General features: G+C 38.4%; 2 protein-coding genes across 3 annotated transcripts; one reads left to right on the top strand and one right to left on the bottom strand.

Moving 5' to 3' along the window:
* Positions 1-48: 48 nt before the first annotated feature.
* Positions 49-7,460, bottom strand: LOC146475488 (uroporphyrinogen decarboxylase-like). Of its 2 annotated transcripts, XM_085115871.1 has the most exons (12): positions 7,327-7,460; positions 6,268-6,353; positions 5,869-5,931; positions 4,982-5,017; positions 4,383-4,427; positions 4,172-4,288; positions 3,353-3,514; positions 2,473-2,601; positions 1,975-2,075; positions 1,430-1,493; positions 428-618; positions 49-180 (listed from the first exon to the last, which is right to left on the bottom strand). In XM_085115871.1, exons 1-11 carry the CDS (start codon positions 7,454-7,456, stop codon positions 433-435), a joined length of 1,119 nt encoding a protein of 372 aa, XP_084971997.1. In that variant the 5' UTR covers positions 7,457-7,460; the 3' UTR covers positions 49-180; positions 428-432. The 2 variants fall into 2 exon arrangements, with proteins under 2 accessions (XP_084971997.1, XP_084971996.1); XM_085115870.1 differs by having other exon boundaries at positions 49-618.
* Positions 7,461-7,559: 99 nt separating this feature from the next.
* On the top strand, positions 7,560-13,862 carry LOC146475487 (ATP synthase F(1) complex subunit delta, mitochondrial-like). Its single transcript, XM_085115873.1, has 4 exons — positions 7,560-7,744; positions 10,296-10,446; positions 11,867-11,955; positions 13,421-13,862. Exons 1-4 carry the CDS (start codon positions 7,568-7,570, stop codon positions 13,544-13,546), a joined length of 543 nt encoding a protein of 180 aa, XP_084971999.1. The 5' UTR covers positions 7,560-7,567; the 3' UTR covers positions 13,547-13,862.
* The last annotated feature ends 3,813 nt before the right edge of the window (positions 13,863-17,675 follow it).

Genomic DNA, 17,675 nt, shown 5'->3' with positions numbered 1-17,675 from the left:
TTTCAGAAATCGGCTCTTAAAATCATCAGAGATCATGCATGGAGTATCTCGACTGTAAAACAACAATTTATTTTAATTGCCATTTAATGATAGATTTTTACACCTGCTGCATTCATTTTCAAGTCTGTACCCAAGTTAGTATTTCCAAAATTTGTTGTGATTTGTACCTAGGGTTGCAACCTCAGTCAGGAATCAACACTTCCTGATAGTCACCTTTTTCTTCAAGGGTGTGCAGTGCAAATAAGGTATGCTTGAATGACTGCATAATTCAACTGAAAGCTGTAAGTTTGAAATGAATAATGGATTCACAATAATTTATTTTAATTGCCATTTAATGAAAGATTTTTAAACCAGCTGCATTCATTTTCAAGTCTGTACCCAAGTTAGTATTTCCAAAATTGTTCTGAATTGTGCCTAAGGATGCAACATCAGTCAGGAATCAAGACTTCCTGATAATTTTCTTTCATTCATTGTCTCAGAGTATGAGTGAACAGTCTCTATAAAAGTCGCAAGTTTCTCTGGCTCATGATCTGGGTGCATTCCATGACCAAGATTGGCTATGTAGCGTTGAGCCCCAAACTTCCTCAGCATGTTCTTCACAGCATGATGAATATCCTCCTGAAATAACAGATATAAACTTCTCAAACTTATTGATAATTCAAAAACTAAAAACAAAGGAAATCATGCACCGTGACGTGTTTGGATATCTGATGAAAAACTCCTCGTTTTTGCATCCTTAATTTCCCCTTCAAAATCAGTTTGTACTTGAGAAGTTATATCAAACATTCGTCACAATGTTTCATCACAATATCAAAAGCCTCAAAGTTCGTCAAAAATACTCTGCTACGCGTCATATTTTCCACTCTCTTCTCGGTGTTTGATATGTGATGAAACACCGTGTCTCGTGTTTGAAATATTTCATGAACATCCTATACAGGGAATGATGAAACGTTGCTGGTTAATTTAGCCCTCTGGACTCCCTGTCTCGTTTTCTTAGCTGTATTAATTTCAGGTTCCAGTTACTCAGTTTATACATGGCTTTCCACCCTCACAAGAAAGTTCTTTGCCTGAGAACAAACACTATGACTTGAGGACCTAATGAGCCCGGTTTTAAAAGGTACAGGCAGACAAGTATTTGAAGGAACATGTCATTGCAGCTTAAACACAATGTGACGGTTCTAATGTGCATGTAGCTTGTTGTCCAGAAATTGTGTAAACATGTCTCATTCTTTTGTAGCAGAGAGGATGGAGGGGGGGGGGGGGGGGGAATATTTTAAAAGGGGGTGGAGGAAGTTGCCATACTTTTCCAGGGTTAAAAATTCATGGTTTAGTACCATTTGCCAAGAATAATTTGAGGATTTCTTGACATGTTAATGTTCATTGTATATTATCTTCTCGTCTATGTATGAAACAAAGTTCTATAACTTACATGGCTGCCGTAAAGGCAAGCTGGATCAAGGTTCCCTTGAAGAGTCACCATAGGTGCAACAATTCTACCAACAAAAACACAGCAAATTAAAGTTCATGAGAGAAAAAGTCATAAGACACTCTAAGCAATTCTCTCTTTAAGTATATACATGTATCTATTCAAGATCATTATTTTGATGCATGTAAAATAACTTATGTGAAGCAGTTTTCTGAATCATTAATTAAGCAGAGCGAAGTGAATGAAATTTCAACTATGAACCTTGCCTGCCACCTGACCTGGATGGCACCTGTCAAAAGAGAAGTGAGGGGGGGGGGGGGCATGCCTTAATTATGCCTTACAGTTTGGGGTTGCTTGTCATGAATGCCCCCTCCCCTCCCCTCCCTTTTTCCTTTGGTTCCTGCTGAACACCCAGCTATCAACAGGCAATCCCTACAGGTGTTAGCCACTTTGCAAATATTTATTAACAGTGCATTTTTACAATTCTCCAAATGTGCTCACAAAAAAAATCCACTTGCAGGAGGTTTGTCAGTATTTCAGCTTCTCACCTTGCATCTTTAGCTGACATTGTCCAGTCCAAGCTAACAACATCATATCCAATTTGCGAGAGATCCTTGATGGCATAGTGTGCACCTTTTGCAAAGATTGTCTGCAACACAGAATCAGTCCAAATAAAATAATTGCAAATTCCACAATTTTTAAAACTAATTAAAAATACTTTAAATTAAAAAAAAAACTTTTTTAAATACTTAAAAACACTTGACTTCCACTGATGGTCGAGCTAAGCCTGAAACATCTGGAAATTTTTCAAATGTTTGGCACTTCTCCACCATTTATCCAACTTTAATTTATAACTTATAATATTGTATTTACATGTTATAAATTTTATTGGCCAGGGATAAATTTGCATGGAAGATAAAAGTGCACTTGCAAAAATAACAGGGTTAAAGACACTTAATATTTAACTAACATGGCCACATCACTTAATATGTATATAATTATGTAAGTTTTAATTACCATGCAATATTAACTCACTATACCCTCACCATTGGGACAGCGTCAGGTCCTAACTTTTTCTTCACTTTTTCAACTATTTGTCTGAGATATGGCAGTGAACACAGTGTGAAAGTATCATAACCAATCACTTCAGCGTGGGATTCAAAGACTTGAAGCATCTACAAGAGAAAAAACATTCAAGGTATATAAGTCACAACTATGAGCATCAGTGAGCTTAACCTGGTTTCTGTAGCATGAAGTGCTAGGAATATATTGCTACACCCCGATGGAGAGGATACACTTAAGTCCATTGTGCAGTTCCAGAAAAAATCCATACCCACCCCATGGAAGGTCATCAGAAATTCCTAGGGAAGGGGGGGGGGGGGGTCTTAAAATTTGAAAAGCAAAGTAGGAAGCTATAATAACACCGGAATTTTCCTGGATAAAGAGAGACAAATGGGGCAAAGTTTCTTTTCTAAGACCCCGTCCACACGTATCCGGATATTTTTGAATCCGCAACTTTTTCTTTCCGGATACAGCTATCGTCTACACGCATCCGGCGAATTCAGAAGCAAATCCGGAAATTTTTGAATCCGCTCTCCAGAGTGGAAATTTTTGAATCCGATAACATTGTTGCGGATTCAAAAATATCCGGATACGTGTGGATGGGTCTAAGGCTGAACTCACTAACCCTCCAATCTTCCGATTGCCTGATCAAAAGTCTGACGCACTAATAACACTACACAAAAGCCGCTCAAAACTAAATGACAAATTTTCTTGCTATAATAATTATATTTATTTTAATTTGTTTCTTAATAGTTAGTCTAATTACTACAATTACAAAGAGGAATACGGTATGTACAGCTGTACATTTACTTTTGTTTTGATGATACAATATACAAATTAATACTTTTTAAAGTTCTTTATTACCTGTGCACCAGCTCGGACCTGTAGCACTAAGTAATCTACAATTAAATCTGTCATCTGCTGCAGGAGTCGACCAGAAGCTTCCAAATGCTGGTTTAGAAATTTACGTGCCTTGTTGAAAGTTTTACTGCTCTCTCCTTCAATCATGTAGCACATGAGCGTCCACTGAAAAAAACACAAAATGATATATTTAGGGTTAAATAATATTAAATGCAGCTTCATGCTGCGGGAGGACTGAGCGTCATGAAGGGGACAAGAGGGGTTTGCATTGCTTCTATCCCAAGAGGGGTGGGGGGGGGTTACTCAGGGTTTGCTATTCATGGGGAGGTTCAAATGAGGCCAATTTTAAGTTCTTAGACCTCAAAAGTATGATCAGGCTTAAACTGCACCAAGAAAGTATAGTGACCCAGAATGTAACCCCCGCCCCCCCCCCAAAAAAGAACGTAATTCATTCCTCTCCTAAAACACACCCTGCCAAGCTTTTTCCACCCAACAAAAGTCCCCCAGAAAAGTTCTAACCCCCTGCCAAAAAATCCCCAGTTGCTAATTTCAAACCCAAAAAATATATTTACACCCACTGTAGAACACAGCCGTGACTAATATACCCAAGTACCCTCTCTGTTTCCTAGGGAATTCCCCCTATTTTTCCCCACTCCCCCCACCCCTGTCTCATGAACAACAATGCTAGTATTCTCCCTCTTTGCACTTTTTAAATCTTGGTTCCTACAAGGCTCCACTCCTGCAGTTATCAGAAGGTAAGTTCATAGAATGGCCTTGTATTTATTTACTACTTTGAAAAATGTATACAGTGAATATTCTTACTGGTGCTCCAGAAAAACCAATAAGGGGAACCTTTCCCTCCAGTTTAAACCTTGTCAAAGTTATGGCACTAAACACGTATCCCAGCGACTTCTCAAGATCAACCTCTTGTTTAAGTTTCTGTGGAGGACATGAAACATACAAAATAACAGTTTAAGTCAACATTAAGCAAAAAATGATATTCTCTAGTCGTAGTTTCAGTGCAAATTCTCACCTCTAAATCTTGTGGTTCTCTCAAAGGATCTGGAAATACTGGACCCTAAATGAAGAAAAATTTTATGCAATATGTCAAACATGAGGAAGAGTGCTTCCTTTAACCAACTTTGAGCATATATTTTGAAATTCAATGTTTAACACGTTTTCGAGTGTTTCATATAGTTTCTCAAACCATTAATAATTCTTGGAGAAATTCAAAGCAAAATTAACTTCACCTAATTTTATAAATTTAAAATAAAGATCACATTTCCAAACCTCCTTCATGGTAGTAATTTCCCTTGTTTTCTCATAATGTTTTTCACAAAAGAATTATTATAAAATGAGTTTGAGAACACAGTAATTGAAATTCAATGATTTTGTCATTGGTAATGATATTTCAGTTTGACTTGCTTTTTCAGCTTGTATTTACCTTTTCGGATTGGATTGATATAAAAATAATTATCAAAAAGTGTCAAAAATGGTTTGAAAGAAACACAGACGTTTCGGGTATATAACCCTTCTTCGGTGTGGAGAAAACCGTTGAAATCCAATCCGAAAACATTTTCAAGTGTCACGCATCTCCAAGGAACTTTCCTTTCTCCGTTCATTTGTATTTACCTTTCCTGGGATCATTTGAACAGTCATTCCAAGAGCCTAATGATGCAAAGAAAAAAAGGAAATAATTTTTTATAAAGAATATTAATTATTATTAAAAACTGAGTCATTGCATGATGCAATTCGAGGGATTTGATTGGTTTAGCGGCCATGGTATATGAGCCATTATACCATGGCCAAGAAATGGCGACCATTAAATTTCCTTCTGGTTGTTCTTGCACAGCGAAATCAGTAAGATCTAGCAATATTTCTTGATTGTTTTTAATAAAAAAATTATTCCACCTGCGCTTGTTGGATATGAGATGATTATAGCCAACTCAGCGCTATACGCCTCGTTGGCTATCTATCATCTCATATCCAACGTGCGCTCATGGAATAATTGTTAAATATTAGGTGAGTATAATGTAAACCATATTTTTCCTTTTCTAAAGCTCTGGAGGATGTTATCCATTTTAGGTAAGAAACTCACTTGCCAAAGATGGGTGATAACAAGCTTCACGCAGGCGACCGTACATTTTGTCATTTGCTCCCCCTCCCCCCACCCCAGAAAGCAAGCTGGTACATTGAGGGGGACATGGTTGCTTCAAAATTCATGGCAAAATATCTGCACTCATTTTCATAAGGAAATCTATCCCAGGCTCAGTCCATTGACTAAGTTCATAATGGGGTAGTTTATGTTTCTGAGACCAGTAGATACTTAACGGGCTGGCCGGCGTTAGCTTGGTGCTGTGTTAGTGGGGGAGTGGAAGCAAATCTTTGATTTTACTGACTGAGTTGACAAGGTAAATTGACCACCAACAAGAAATTTTAAAGCTGATGCTTTGAGTGCGAGCCCTTGGTTGACCAACGCAAACAAGTGATTTAATTAGCACTGAGCTGAGAGTACTCACCTGAGGTATGACGAGGATATCAGAGAATATGATAGCTGCATCCAGAGGAAATCTTCTGATTGGCTGAAAAAATAGCGATAAACATCGGCGGGTCTATTTTACAGGTCACAACTACAGGTCACTGTGATAATTGTATATCGACAAGCTAAACAGGGTCTCCTAGCCCTAAACTCCATACTGAAAAATAATTCAGGTCTACAGCATGCTAACCCTCTTGGTTATAATTTATACTAGTACAACAATGATCTGTACTCGTGACATTTAAAAAAGACCCATCCTGATACCTATCAACCATAAATCAATTTGAAACGGACTGGGCCAATCCACAAATAGATGCTTACATGAATCAAAATCATAGTAAAATGTACAGCAAGAAAATTGTATACATTTCTATTGTACCTGAAGTGTGAGTTCACAAGCTATTTCAGGAGTCTGTACCATCTTGAAAAAATCAGCATTGTTTTCTTCCTTTAGTTGACGAAATTCTGAAAACAAATCTTGCAGTTAGGTTTGCCAAGAAAAAATGTAAGAAGTTGCCTGGTTACTGGAACCATGGAATCAGTAGCTGTACACTGGTATACACTGTTGAACCTTCCGTAAGCAGAAACCCTCAGGACCAGAAAAAGCGTCCGCTTAAGAGAGTTGTCCGGTTATTGGAGTTGAAATGTAGCGTTTGTACGTAGCTGAGAACATGATCAAGTGTCTTATGAGAGGTTTCCACCTACAGGAGGTTCGACTGTTTGTGTTATTTCCGGGAGGTACCATTTATTCCAGTTGAAAAGAAGTCTCAACCCATCACCATGAGCTCCTGATGCTTTGCAGGTTGAGAGAATTAGAGAAGGGGAGAATTGGAGTGATGACATCTTTAAGTGCATTGCCGGAGGGGGGAGGGGGAGGGAGACATAGGGATGGGGTGGGTTAGGCATTTCACAGAACTTGGTCCTCTCAATACCTGGAGACCCTGGGGAAGATAGTCCTATTTTTTTTACATGGCGGCCCACACTATCTGTCATTGGAGGTGTTCAGGAATGGGTCCTCTTCAACAATCTTTGGGCCTGCCTTGCCACAGGCAGCCCAAGTTCAATGTTTGTCAGAAATGACACTACCGTCGCATGAACATCACGGAAATTTTTCATCTTTTTAGTTCTTGTTGTAAATCACCCAGAGGTAATATTCAGTGAATCCTTGCAATTCTTTACGATGGTACCTCGGACCTCGCTTGAGTCCGAGAAATCCTGATCCTTGAGTATAAATCCCTTGCCCCTTGTTGCGCTGATTGTCTGGAGCAGCGCAGCACGTTCGCTTGATTTAGTTAAAAAGTTGCCTACACAAAAACATTCTTATACAAAATAATTTTGAAATTATATTTTGCACAAAATCAATGTGACACATGTTCTCAAGACAACGTGCCGATCCACAAATTAAAATGCTTGGTCATGTCGCAAAATGTACGCTCACCTGGGAGATAGCGGCCAGCCTGCCTCATCACCCATACTGGGGTACGTTCGGTCGATTCTCCACGAGCAGCTCGCAAAATTAGATCATTTTTTATTGGTGGGAAACCATTCTGTACTTCGGAATCAGACATTTTCTCTCCGTCACTCAGACACTACAAATCTTGTGCTTTTCCCGTAAAACTACAGAAAATTTTATTGTTAAACGCGCGGGGGCTGGGTACCATATTTTCGCGCAAAGGTTCATGGGTTCTCCTTGGCCGCCGCCATCTTGCCGGATCGTAAAGATGTTGGGTTCAATTTCTCGTCAAGTTCCTCGTCTTTTTAGGCAACCAGGATCTTTGATCTTTAGGAGATGTCTTGCTGTAGAAGCTGCTCAAAGTGGTTCTGCCATGTCCCTTACATTTGGCTCTCCCGCAGAGGTAAGTTTGCTAATTTTGTAGATCGCAGAAACGCGGGGTGCGGGACTTGTGCCCAAAACGGTCCTATATAAGCGTGAGTAGTTTGTAGTTCTCAGAAAATCTTTGACGGCAACTAGATAAATTCTTCTGGTTGGTGGATGAGGTTTGAAAGAAAACAGTTGTTAAGGGGCCTATCTATTATTTTATAGTATGATCAACATTATTTAAGCTTATTGCTGTTAGTCATCAGCTCTTGTAAAGGGGCTTTTCAATGATTTTCCAACAGTTTAGATGTGGAGCGTTCACTTAAGAGAGAGATGTTGCTCCAAATTCTCTCATGCCTGTTTTGGAAAGTGTTTCATGAGCTGGTTGTTAATAAGCGCTCTTTATAATGCGTGGTTCAATTCTACCTGTTACCATCCCCCCCCCGGGCACACCCCCGGGAAAACTCGGCCCGTCTGGCCCAGGGGTCGGGAATTTCCTCAAGCGGTCTTGCCCGGGGGTAGGGGGCGGGGCAAATCGAAATAACTACTCACGCAAGGACTTATGGGGTGACAATGGCGGCTAACTACGCGGAAAAGGCCACGTTTTTCGCTGGCAAGTCCATTGAGTACGTTAGCGAATAGCTGAACCAGAGTAATCTGTCGAAGCTGAAAGCTCTGTTGAATTTAAGTGTTATTGGTAATTTGTTGCAGTTTATAAAATGAAAATATATTTTATTTTATCGATCTGATGGAGGCGATGTGATTTATATTTTCATTCATTACTTTAAAAGCTTTTCCCAGAGCTTGATTTGACGTAAGTATCCGAATTTAGTAGCTTTATTTCGTATATTCAAGGCTGTTTCTTTTTTATACTTTTATCTTAAAGGCTAGGTATACGCTTTGGGTAAATGTTTCGGTTCCCAGATTTGTTCTCAAATTTTACAGTTGGTTTTCTGCATGCAATGCGTACGCGTCGCTTCGAATTCAACTCGAATCTGCGGCAATCAGCTTTGACATCTTTAAATATGTATACGCGTTCGTTCTAAAAGTTTAGGATTTTTCAGGTTCCTGGTTGTGTTTAAATAAAGAAATAAATCATCAAAACGGAGCAGTTTATTTTTAGTCCATGTCATGAGTCCCGGGGGTGGGGAATTGTCTCTTTCTGTGTGCCCGGGGGTGGGGAATAGGACGTCAAGTACACAAATGCCCGGGGGTGTGCCCGGGGGGGAGATGGTAACAGGTAGAATTGAACCACGCATAACAAATGTTCATTTTCAACTTCAGTTGCATAACAGCTCGAAATTTTAGCTAGAGGCTGCCCATACTGGAAAATTTGCATTTCATACACCAGAGTTTTACACCACGTTTTTAGCATAAAAATCACTACACTACCTAAGCTCAAGTAAAGTCCATTTCAAGTCCATGCCAAAAAGACGCCCACAATAAGCCAGAAGCTGGCCCAAATTACTTACATGTACACTGTACCTCCACGCTGAAGATTTTTGGCATAACATACATGTACGTGTTTTCCAGTATGGGAGCTGCTGGTTTTAACATAAGGTGGTAAAGTATGTTTCTCCTGGTGAGGGCACTGTCAGCAGTGCTGAGAAGAAGTGCTGTTGGTTGCATAGACTGTTTTAACAACCTGAGCGTAAGTTATTATCAGAGTAAAGCGGATTATGACTAGAGAAGGGGGAAAGCCTTCAGGGTGCGTATCATGTACATCACTCTCAGAAGATATGCCGAGAGTTTGGAAGCTTCACGCCAAGCAGCTGCCAAAGCGCCTACACTAGGAAAATGTTATGCCCTCTTATTCGTACACAGGGAGCAAAATCCTGGACATTTTTTTATAAAAACAGTTTGTTTGAATTTTGGAAGTTTTCAAACACCTAGGTAATTTTTTGTCATGCCTACGCCTTTGAAGTAATCTAAAGCCAAGCATTACCTCTGCCTTATGCTATTTTAGGCCAAAGACCACGGTTTTGCACCAGTATGCCAAACGATTTGGAAACCTATGTCAGATCTTCAGTGTAACCTACATAAAATGCAGCTTAGGTAGTTAGGAAATGTGATCCACACAAGGTAAACAACAAAATCACTACATCTTAATTACCAATGACTTGCTCCTGTCTACATGTAGGTTTTGGCCACATTTGCATCCTAATACTATAGGCTGGATTTTGGCCCAATTTTCATCCTAATACTATAAACTATGATCTTGGCCTAATTTTTGTCCTAATACTATAGTCTATGTATTTAGGCCTAATTTTCATCCTAATACTATAGACTATGGATTTTGGTCTAATTTTTGTCCCACACTATAGACTATGCATTTTTTCCTAATATTCATCCTAATACTATAGACTATGATTTTGGTCATATTTTCATCCTAACACTATAGGTGATGGATTTTGGCTAAATTTTCATCCTAGTGCTATACATCATGCAGTCAATCTCAACCAGAGCACATTTTTGCAAAAAAGTTGGCATTAACAGATCAGATTAATTTTCTCTGGACAACCCTTGTGGCTAAAACTTTTACCCCCCTTTCACTATTAAATCAAATATTATTCTTTGTCGTTTTCTAGATGTTTTATTCTGAAGCTGATGTAAAGCAAGTTGATGTATCAACCACCACTGGTAGTTTTGGTATTCTCCCTAGTCATGTACCGACTCTAGCAACCTTGCGGCCAGGTCTTCTCACTGTTCACGATGAAAGTGGTGCCACAAAATACTTTGGTAAGTATTCTACGATCTGTCATTGTGCAGTGCCAGAAAAAGTTCCATACCCTCCCCATGGAAAGTCATTGGAAATCCTAGGGGGTGGGTGGTATTTATAGTCAAAATTTTAGAAGTAAAGTTTGAAGCTCAACTGGAATTTCCTGGGGGTCAGGGGTGTGAAACAAAAAAACATCCATAGGGGCTCTGCGGATATTTCCTGGAACTGCACATTTCAGGTTAATCTGTAATAATTACCCCCCCCCCCTCCCCTTCTCTTTCCTATCCCAGTGAGCAATGTCCAATGCAATAGGCCATTTTTCTTGATCGTGTCATTTGACAACAACTTCCAGAATTCGTTTTGTTTTCTTTTTCAAATTCAAATTTGCAGTGGAGAGCAAGAACAATAGATCTAATGAGAATGAGAAAAAAAAAAAAGGGATTCTGGTAGTTGTAGTCAAATGATGCCTTAGTGAAAATGTCCTATTGAAGGGCAGAAAGCATAACCATGTTATGTCCAATTTTAGGTCAATTTTTCATTTGGCCAAAATGTTCCTGAATTTTTGTGTGTGGCCCTCATTCTTATCAGGGTGTCACTTAATGTTTTTTTTTTTTGCGCTCCAAAGCATCTGTTTTCAAACTCTTCTCTCTGCTTTACGTTTGATGACTCGATAGTTTGGCCTTGTTTTCTAGGGAAAAACACAGAGTAATGTCTTAAATATAACATATCATGTCTTTACTAGTCTTACAGTCCTAACATATCTCTGAGGAGACCTCTCAGTGTAACCCTGGGGGTTTCTTGAGGTCTCCTCGCCACTTCTTACTTCTTCTTTTACTATTATTATTCACTGTAAACTTGTGTAAGATCTTAGGCCTTTACATGTATTCACTGTAACTTTTTATGAATGTATGCCGTGGTGAATAAAATGAAATAAAATAAATAAATAAATAAATAAATAAATAAATAGTGTTCTCTGGCTAAATTGAAGGTAACATGCAAAATTCAGGCACTTTTGAGCGTGAGACATTTTACTAGCCACTGGGCTAGTGAGCTAAAACGTTAGTCTTGAGCCCTGTAAACTAATATTTTAAATACAGCTTTAAGACACATTAAAATCCAAATCTACATGCCAAAGTGATACTACGCGAGACAACTTTTAATGATGATTTTTAATGCAACATAGTGCGCAGACATCTTTTAATACAACTTTTTGTTGCAGCAACTCAAAACATGGTCAAAAACTTTCAGTATGTTGCCACAACACAATTGCTTTGTTAAAAGTTGTCCACGCACTGCTTCACAATAACTTTTAATGCAACACTGTTGCATTAAAAGTTGTCCCATGTAACATCAGCTTAAATCTGTTGTTTATTAGTGTGTCTAAGGTTTAAGAGATTAAACAGTGAAAGAGATCCAAGGTTTAATTTTTTTTGTCAACAGCAAGCAGCGGGACAGTAACCATCAACGCTGACTCTACAGTTCAAATTCTGGCTGAAGAAGCTCATCCTTTGGACAGATTTGATCCCCAGGTACTTCACTTGAATACTCTTTAACAACAACAACAACAACAACAACAACAAAACTTTGTTGCGACAAAGTAGATAAATTTAAACAAAAATTCTTCCACCCGCATGTAGCTGGCTCATCGAGGTGAAGGAAGAATAAAAGAAATTACAAATAAATAAAACTGCAGTTAATTTACAACGCTAGCTGAAAAAGTAACAATTATCCTGCGAAATTGCACGGAACATTGCCTGATACTTAGCTGAGAAGGCCATAGGTCAAGTTAGCTGAAATCAGGTTACATTCTGCAAGATTGAAAAGGATAATTGTTTTACTATTCAACACATTGATAACAAAGCCCAGTTTTATTGCAGAAAAGCTGGAGACGATCTTTATTTTACCATTTTTTCCCTGACACACAAAACTATATATATCACAGGATGTCTGATGACTAAGCTTCCGAATGTTGAGAGAATGACAACAAACTCGGAGAGATAAAACCCGAATCTGATTTTATCACTGCCCCAAAAAGATGTTTCATTGCCTTGCTGCCGAGCCCAGTCTCCTATCATTGTGATAATAGTGTGCCTCATGATTTATTTAAGAACGGTGCCTACTTTTGTCACTGTGCATGCGTTCTCTGCGTCACAAGATACTCTGGTTTGCTATGGGTGGGGATATTTTTGCGTGGTTAAAAACTATGTAGGGAAAGCAGATCTTAGCAAGTGCTCTTGGTATCTAAAATGAAAACTGGGGGTAACCATGCATTTTTCAGAGATAATAATGCTTCAATTTGGAAAAAAAACACCATACATTGCTTTGTATTTTACTGCTTTTTTGTATAATATTGTTGCTTAATTATCTCTAAAAACTGCCCCTCTACCCCCAATTTTCTTACCGGATTCTAGTAGGCCATACTAAGATCTGCTTTTCCCGCATAGTCAAAAACTGTGCAAAAATATTTCTGTATTAGGACGCACCATACTTAAAGGGGAAGTATCATGGGGTTTTTGACATCTTTTGTTAAAAATGATGAAATAAGACCTTCAATCACCTGCCAAATAATTCTAGAATGACGAGAGGAACGAAAATATTAATCAACTCAATTCTTGAAAGAAACAACTTGTGATCTGTTCTAGCGCATTTTGGAAACAAAAATGCGAGAACTTGAAAAACATTAGCCTAATATTTTTCAAGTTTCAATTGAAACCGGCCTACCCTGTCTCTGGCCAGAGGCATTAATCGACAGTGTTATTGCACTGGGGTGATAATTTTTAACAAACTTGACAATTATTTCATTGTTTCTGCTGACAGTCAAACATTTTGGGGTTTTGAAATGACAGCAAATTTCCATGATACTTCCCCTTTAAGGTATTCTGAATTCAGAATGAATGACCTCCCAATACAATGCAGCCTTAGCAACACGCTTCTCCTTTCTATAAAATCTCCAGACTTGACATTAGCTGTGTTTCTTTGTTTTTATCTTGATAGGCTGTCAGTAAGGAACTTGAACAAGCCCAACAAAGTTTGTCCAGTGCATCTGCCGAGGAAGATAAAGCAAAAGCTCAAATTGCTATTGAGTGTCTAGATGCTCTTAACAAAGCGCTTGGAAACTGACAATAGGTCTACTGTTCTGTTTTGTATCTGTGTGAATTAAAAAAGCTTGTTGTAACTTCATTTGTTGTGGTTATTACAACCAGAGAAAATGTATTCCAAGAAGCTTTCATGGGTACCTCATACACTGGTGAAATTAGTTTTTCAGTTGTAAAATGTTTGTGCTTGGGTGAAAATTACATTTTGATGGGTGTGCCAGCATCATACGTCTTTTTTGATGTTTTAAATCTTGGCATATTTTCATGTAAATGACAGCAATGCAGTTTACTAAGGATCTTTGGTTTTGAATAAACTTACTGGAGTACTTGAAAACCATGAACACTGCAGAACTTTCTTGTGTACAGATTTTTTTTCAACCTGTTAATTCCTGATATACAGTGTTACGTACCAGAGTGTTGGATAATAATAATAATAATAATAATAATAATAATAATAATAATAATAATAATAATAATAATTTATTTACTTCTATCGCACGCCTTACATAGTGAGATGCTCACTCGCGTATCAAAAAAAGGAAAAACAATTTACAATTTAAAGTGATAATATTATCACAATAAGCATATTTAAAAGCAATATACTAGGTAGAGAAATGACAATAGTAGCTTACAATAATAATAATAATAATAATAATAATAATAATAATAATAATAATAATAGGTAATAGACTAACTCTACTATATGATAAGTAGACTAACAGCAAAAGGTATCATCTACACATAATATATCAAACATAAGAAAGAGCGTTTTATTCCATTTCAAAACACAGAGAAGCAAATTGATAAAACTAGGTGCTACAACTTTGAGGTGCATAGAAATTTGTTAATGAGTACAAAAGGGAAAATCCTCTTTTTGACGGCGAAATTCACCTACGAATATTGAAACAATGTAAATGTGTTAACCAGGGTGTTAACCCTTTGAATCCTTGGTGTGTGCTATTTTTTCAAAGACTTTTTGGCAATAAGTAGTCTGAATCATATTATTTCTCCATAAATGGAGATAAAATAAATTAACTGTGGGCTCAGGCTAAATTGTCACGTGACGCAAGTGACGGTTGGCGTTTGTTCGAGCGAGTGCACGAACACCCATCGGGTAAAATCATCGCTTTGTAAGTGTTTTTTCGAGCTATTTTCCTCTGCAGAAACCCCCAATCTGGCATCATTAAGCTGGAATGTGGGTAGAGGCAATCCTCTGAAAGAAAACAGAGGTGAGAGGTGGTTTCATGCTGACTGAGTCGCCAAGCATGCTGTGCAGCAGACATGGAGGCCCACGAGTGAAGTTGCCTCTCTGGCCGTTTTGTGGATGGATTCCAGGACCTACCATGGCAATTAAGGCGAGTTTGGAGTAGTAAAATATTATATGGATTCAAAATTTTGGTGGTAGTACTTGCTGGCTCAACACTTATAAAAAATCTATGAAATGGAAAGACAAGCACTTCTACGCTCGCGTTATGGCTGAATTACCCAGAATTCTTTTCGGGCGTGAACAAGGCAACGTGGGATACAGAAGAGTGGGTCTGATCAAATAATTAAAGTATAAACAGCGCAAAAACTTCAAGTTAGATACCAAGGTCTCACCTTGAGGTGTGCTGCAAATATATACTTTTCATTTTTTTAAAACATTATTTTAAATAAACATTAAAAATACGTGTACTTTTTGGTACTATTTAATATTTGGCCGAAAAATTTGGCAAATAACGTCCTGACGAAGAATTTTCTGTTTAACTGTCACCCTGACTTAATCTTTTGTGGGCTATTTCTTTGTCCCTGGCCCCTTGGGAGTCCTAAAAAGTGTGTCAGGGGACGTTTCTGGACACTGATTCGATTGGAAGCATTTAAAAGAATATTTGTATTTTGTCCAAAAATGGACTTTTTTCTAAGGGGTTAGTCCAGGGTTTTTGGTCAAAAATGGCCAAATTTTGAAGTTTGCATTTTTCACTTGTTTATGTCCCTAGGGATCTCAGAGTGTCGCAAAACGCCCTTGGGAATCATTTTCAAGTGTAAATAACGTCCTGACGAAGAATTTTCTGTTTAACTGTCACCCTGACTTCATCTTTTGTGGTCTATTTCTTTGTCCCTGGCCCCTTGGGAGTCCTAAAAAGTGTCTCAGGGGACGTTTCTGGACACACTGATTCGATTGGAAGCTTTTAAAAGAATATTTGTATTTTGTCCAAAAATGGACTTTTTTCTAAGGGGTTAGTCCAGGGTTTTTGGTCAAAAATGGCCAAATTTTGAAGTTTGCATTTTTCACTTGTTTATGTCCCTAGGGATCTCAGAGTGTCGCAAAACGCCCTTGGGAATCATTTTCAAGTGTAAATAACGTCCTGACGAAGAATTTTCTGTTTAACTGTCACCCTGACTTCATCTTTTGTGGTCTATTTCTTTGTCCCTGGTCCCTTGGGAGTCCTAAAAAGTGTCTCAGGGGACGTTTCTGGACACACTGATTCGATTGGAAGCTTTTAAAAGAATATTTGTATTTTGTCCAAAAATGGACTTTTTTCTAAGGGGTTAGTCCAGGGTTTTTGGTCAAAAATGGCCAAATTTTGAAGTTTGCATTTTTCACTTGTTTATGTCACTAGGGATCTCAGAGTGTCGCCAAACGCCCTTGGGAATCATTTTCAAGTGTAAATAACGTCCTGACGAAGAATTTTCTGTTTAACTGTCACCCTGACTTCATCTTTTGTGGGCTATTTCTTTGTCCCTGGTCCCTTGGGAGTCCTAAAAAGTGTCTCAGGGGACGTTTCTGGACACACTGATTCGATTGGAAGCTTTTAAAAGAATATTTGTATTTTGTCCAAAAATGGACTTTTTTCTAAGGGGTTAGTCCAGGGTTTTTGGTCAAAAATGGCCAAATTTTGAAGTTTGCATTTTTCACTTGTTTATGTCCCTAGGGATCTCAGAGTGTCGCAAAACGCCCTTGGGAATCATTTTCAAGTGTAAATAACGTCCTGACGAAGAATTTTCTGTTTAACTGTCACCCTGACTTCATCTTTTGTGGTCTATTTCTTTGTCCCTGGCCCCTTGGGAGTCCTAAAAAGTGTCTCAGGGGACGTTTCTGGACACACTGATTCGATTGGAAGCTTTTAAAAGAATATTTGTATTTTGTCCAAAAATGGACTTTTTTCTAAGGGGTTAGTCCAGGGTTTTTGGTCAAAAATGGCCAAATTTTGAAGTTTGCATTTTTCACTTGTTTATGTCCCTAGGGATCTCAGAGTGTCGCCAAACGCCCTTGGGAATCATTTTCAAGTGTAAATAACGTCCTGACGAAGAATTTTCTGTTTAACTGTCACCCTGACTTCATCTTTTGTGGGCTATTTCTTTGTCCCTGGTCCCTTGGGAGTCCTAAAAAGTGTCTCAGGGGACGTTTCTGGACACACTGATTCGATTGGAAGCTTTTAAAAGAATATTTGTATTTTGTCCAAAAATGGACTTTTTTCTAAGGGGTTAGTCCAGGGTTTTTGGTCAAAAATGGCCAAATTTTGAAGTTTGCATTTTTCACTTGTTTATGTCCCTAGGGATCTCAGAGTGTCGCAAAACGCCTTTGGGAATCATTTTCAAGTGTAAATAACGTCCTGACAAAGAATTTTCTGTTTAACTGTCACCCTGACTTCATCTTTTGTGGGCTATTTCTTTGTCCCTGGTCCCTTGGGAGTCCTAAAAAGTGTCTCAGGGGACGTTTCTGGACACACTGATTCGATTGGAAGCTCTTAAAAGAATATTTGTATTTTGTCCAAAAATGGACTTTTTTCTAAGGGGTTAGTCCAGGGTTTTTGGTCAAAAATGGCCAAATTTTGAAGTTTGCATTTTTCACCTGTTTATGTCCCTAGGGATCTCAGAGTGTCGCAAAACGCCATTGGGAATCATTTTCAAGTGTAAATAACGTCCTGACGAAGAATTTTCTGTTTAACTGTCACCCTGACTTCATCTTTTGTAGGCTATTTCTTTGTCCCTGGTCCCTTGGGAGTCCTGAAAAGTGTCTCAGGGGACGTTTCTGGACACACTGATTCGATTGGAAGCTTTTAAAAGAATATTTGTATTTTGTCCAAAAATGGACTTTTTTCTAAGGGGTTAGTCCAGGGTTTTTGGTCAAAAATGGCCAAATTTTGAAGTTTGCATTTTTCACTTGTTTATGT

Source organism: Pavona decussata, unplaced genomic scaffold (assembly GCF_977016875.1).
Source record: "Pavona decussata unplaced genomic scaffold, jaPavDecu1.1 SCAFFOLD_84, whole genome shotgun sequence".
NCBI lineage: Eukaryota > Metazoa > Cnidaria > Anthozoa > Scleractinia > Agariciidae > Pavona > Pavona decussata.
Note: the sequence above shows the minus strand (reverse complement) of the source record. Positions and strands in the feature narration are given on the sequence as shown.

Bases quoted from the DNA above. Each gene is read 5' to 3' on its own strand.
- LOC146475487 (XM_085115873.1), top strand. From the start codon at position 7,568: ATGGGTTCTCCTTGGCCGCCGCCATCTTGCCGGATCGTAAAGATGTTG. The intron at 10,447-11,866 runs GTAAGTATTCTA...TTTTGTCAACAG, and splicing joins TGGTGCCACAAAATACTTTG to CAAGCAGCGGGACAGTAACC. The intron at 11,956-13,420 runs GTACTTCACTTG...TTATCTTGATAG, and splicing joins TGGACAGATTTGATCCCCAG to GCTGTCAGTAAGGAACTTGA.
- LOC146475488 (XM_085115870.1), bottom strand. From the start codon at position 7,456: ATGTCTGATTCCGAAGTACAGAATGGTTTCCCACCAATAAAAAATGAT. The intron at 5,018-5,868 runs GTGAGTACTCTC...TTGCATCATTAG, and splicing joins ATATCCTCGTCATACCTCAG to GCTCTTGGAATGACTGTTCA. The intron at 4,428-4,981 runs GTAAATACAAAT...TTCTTCATTTAG, and splicing joins TTCAAATGATCCCAGGAAAG to GGTCCAGTATTTCCAGATCC.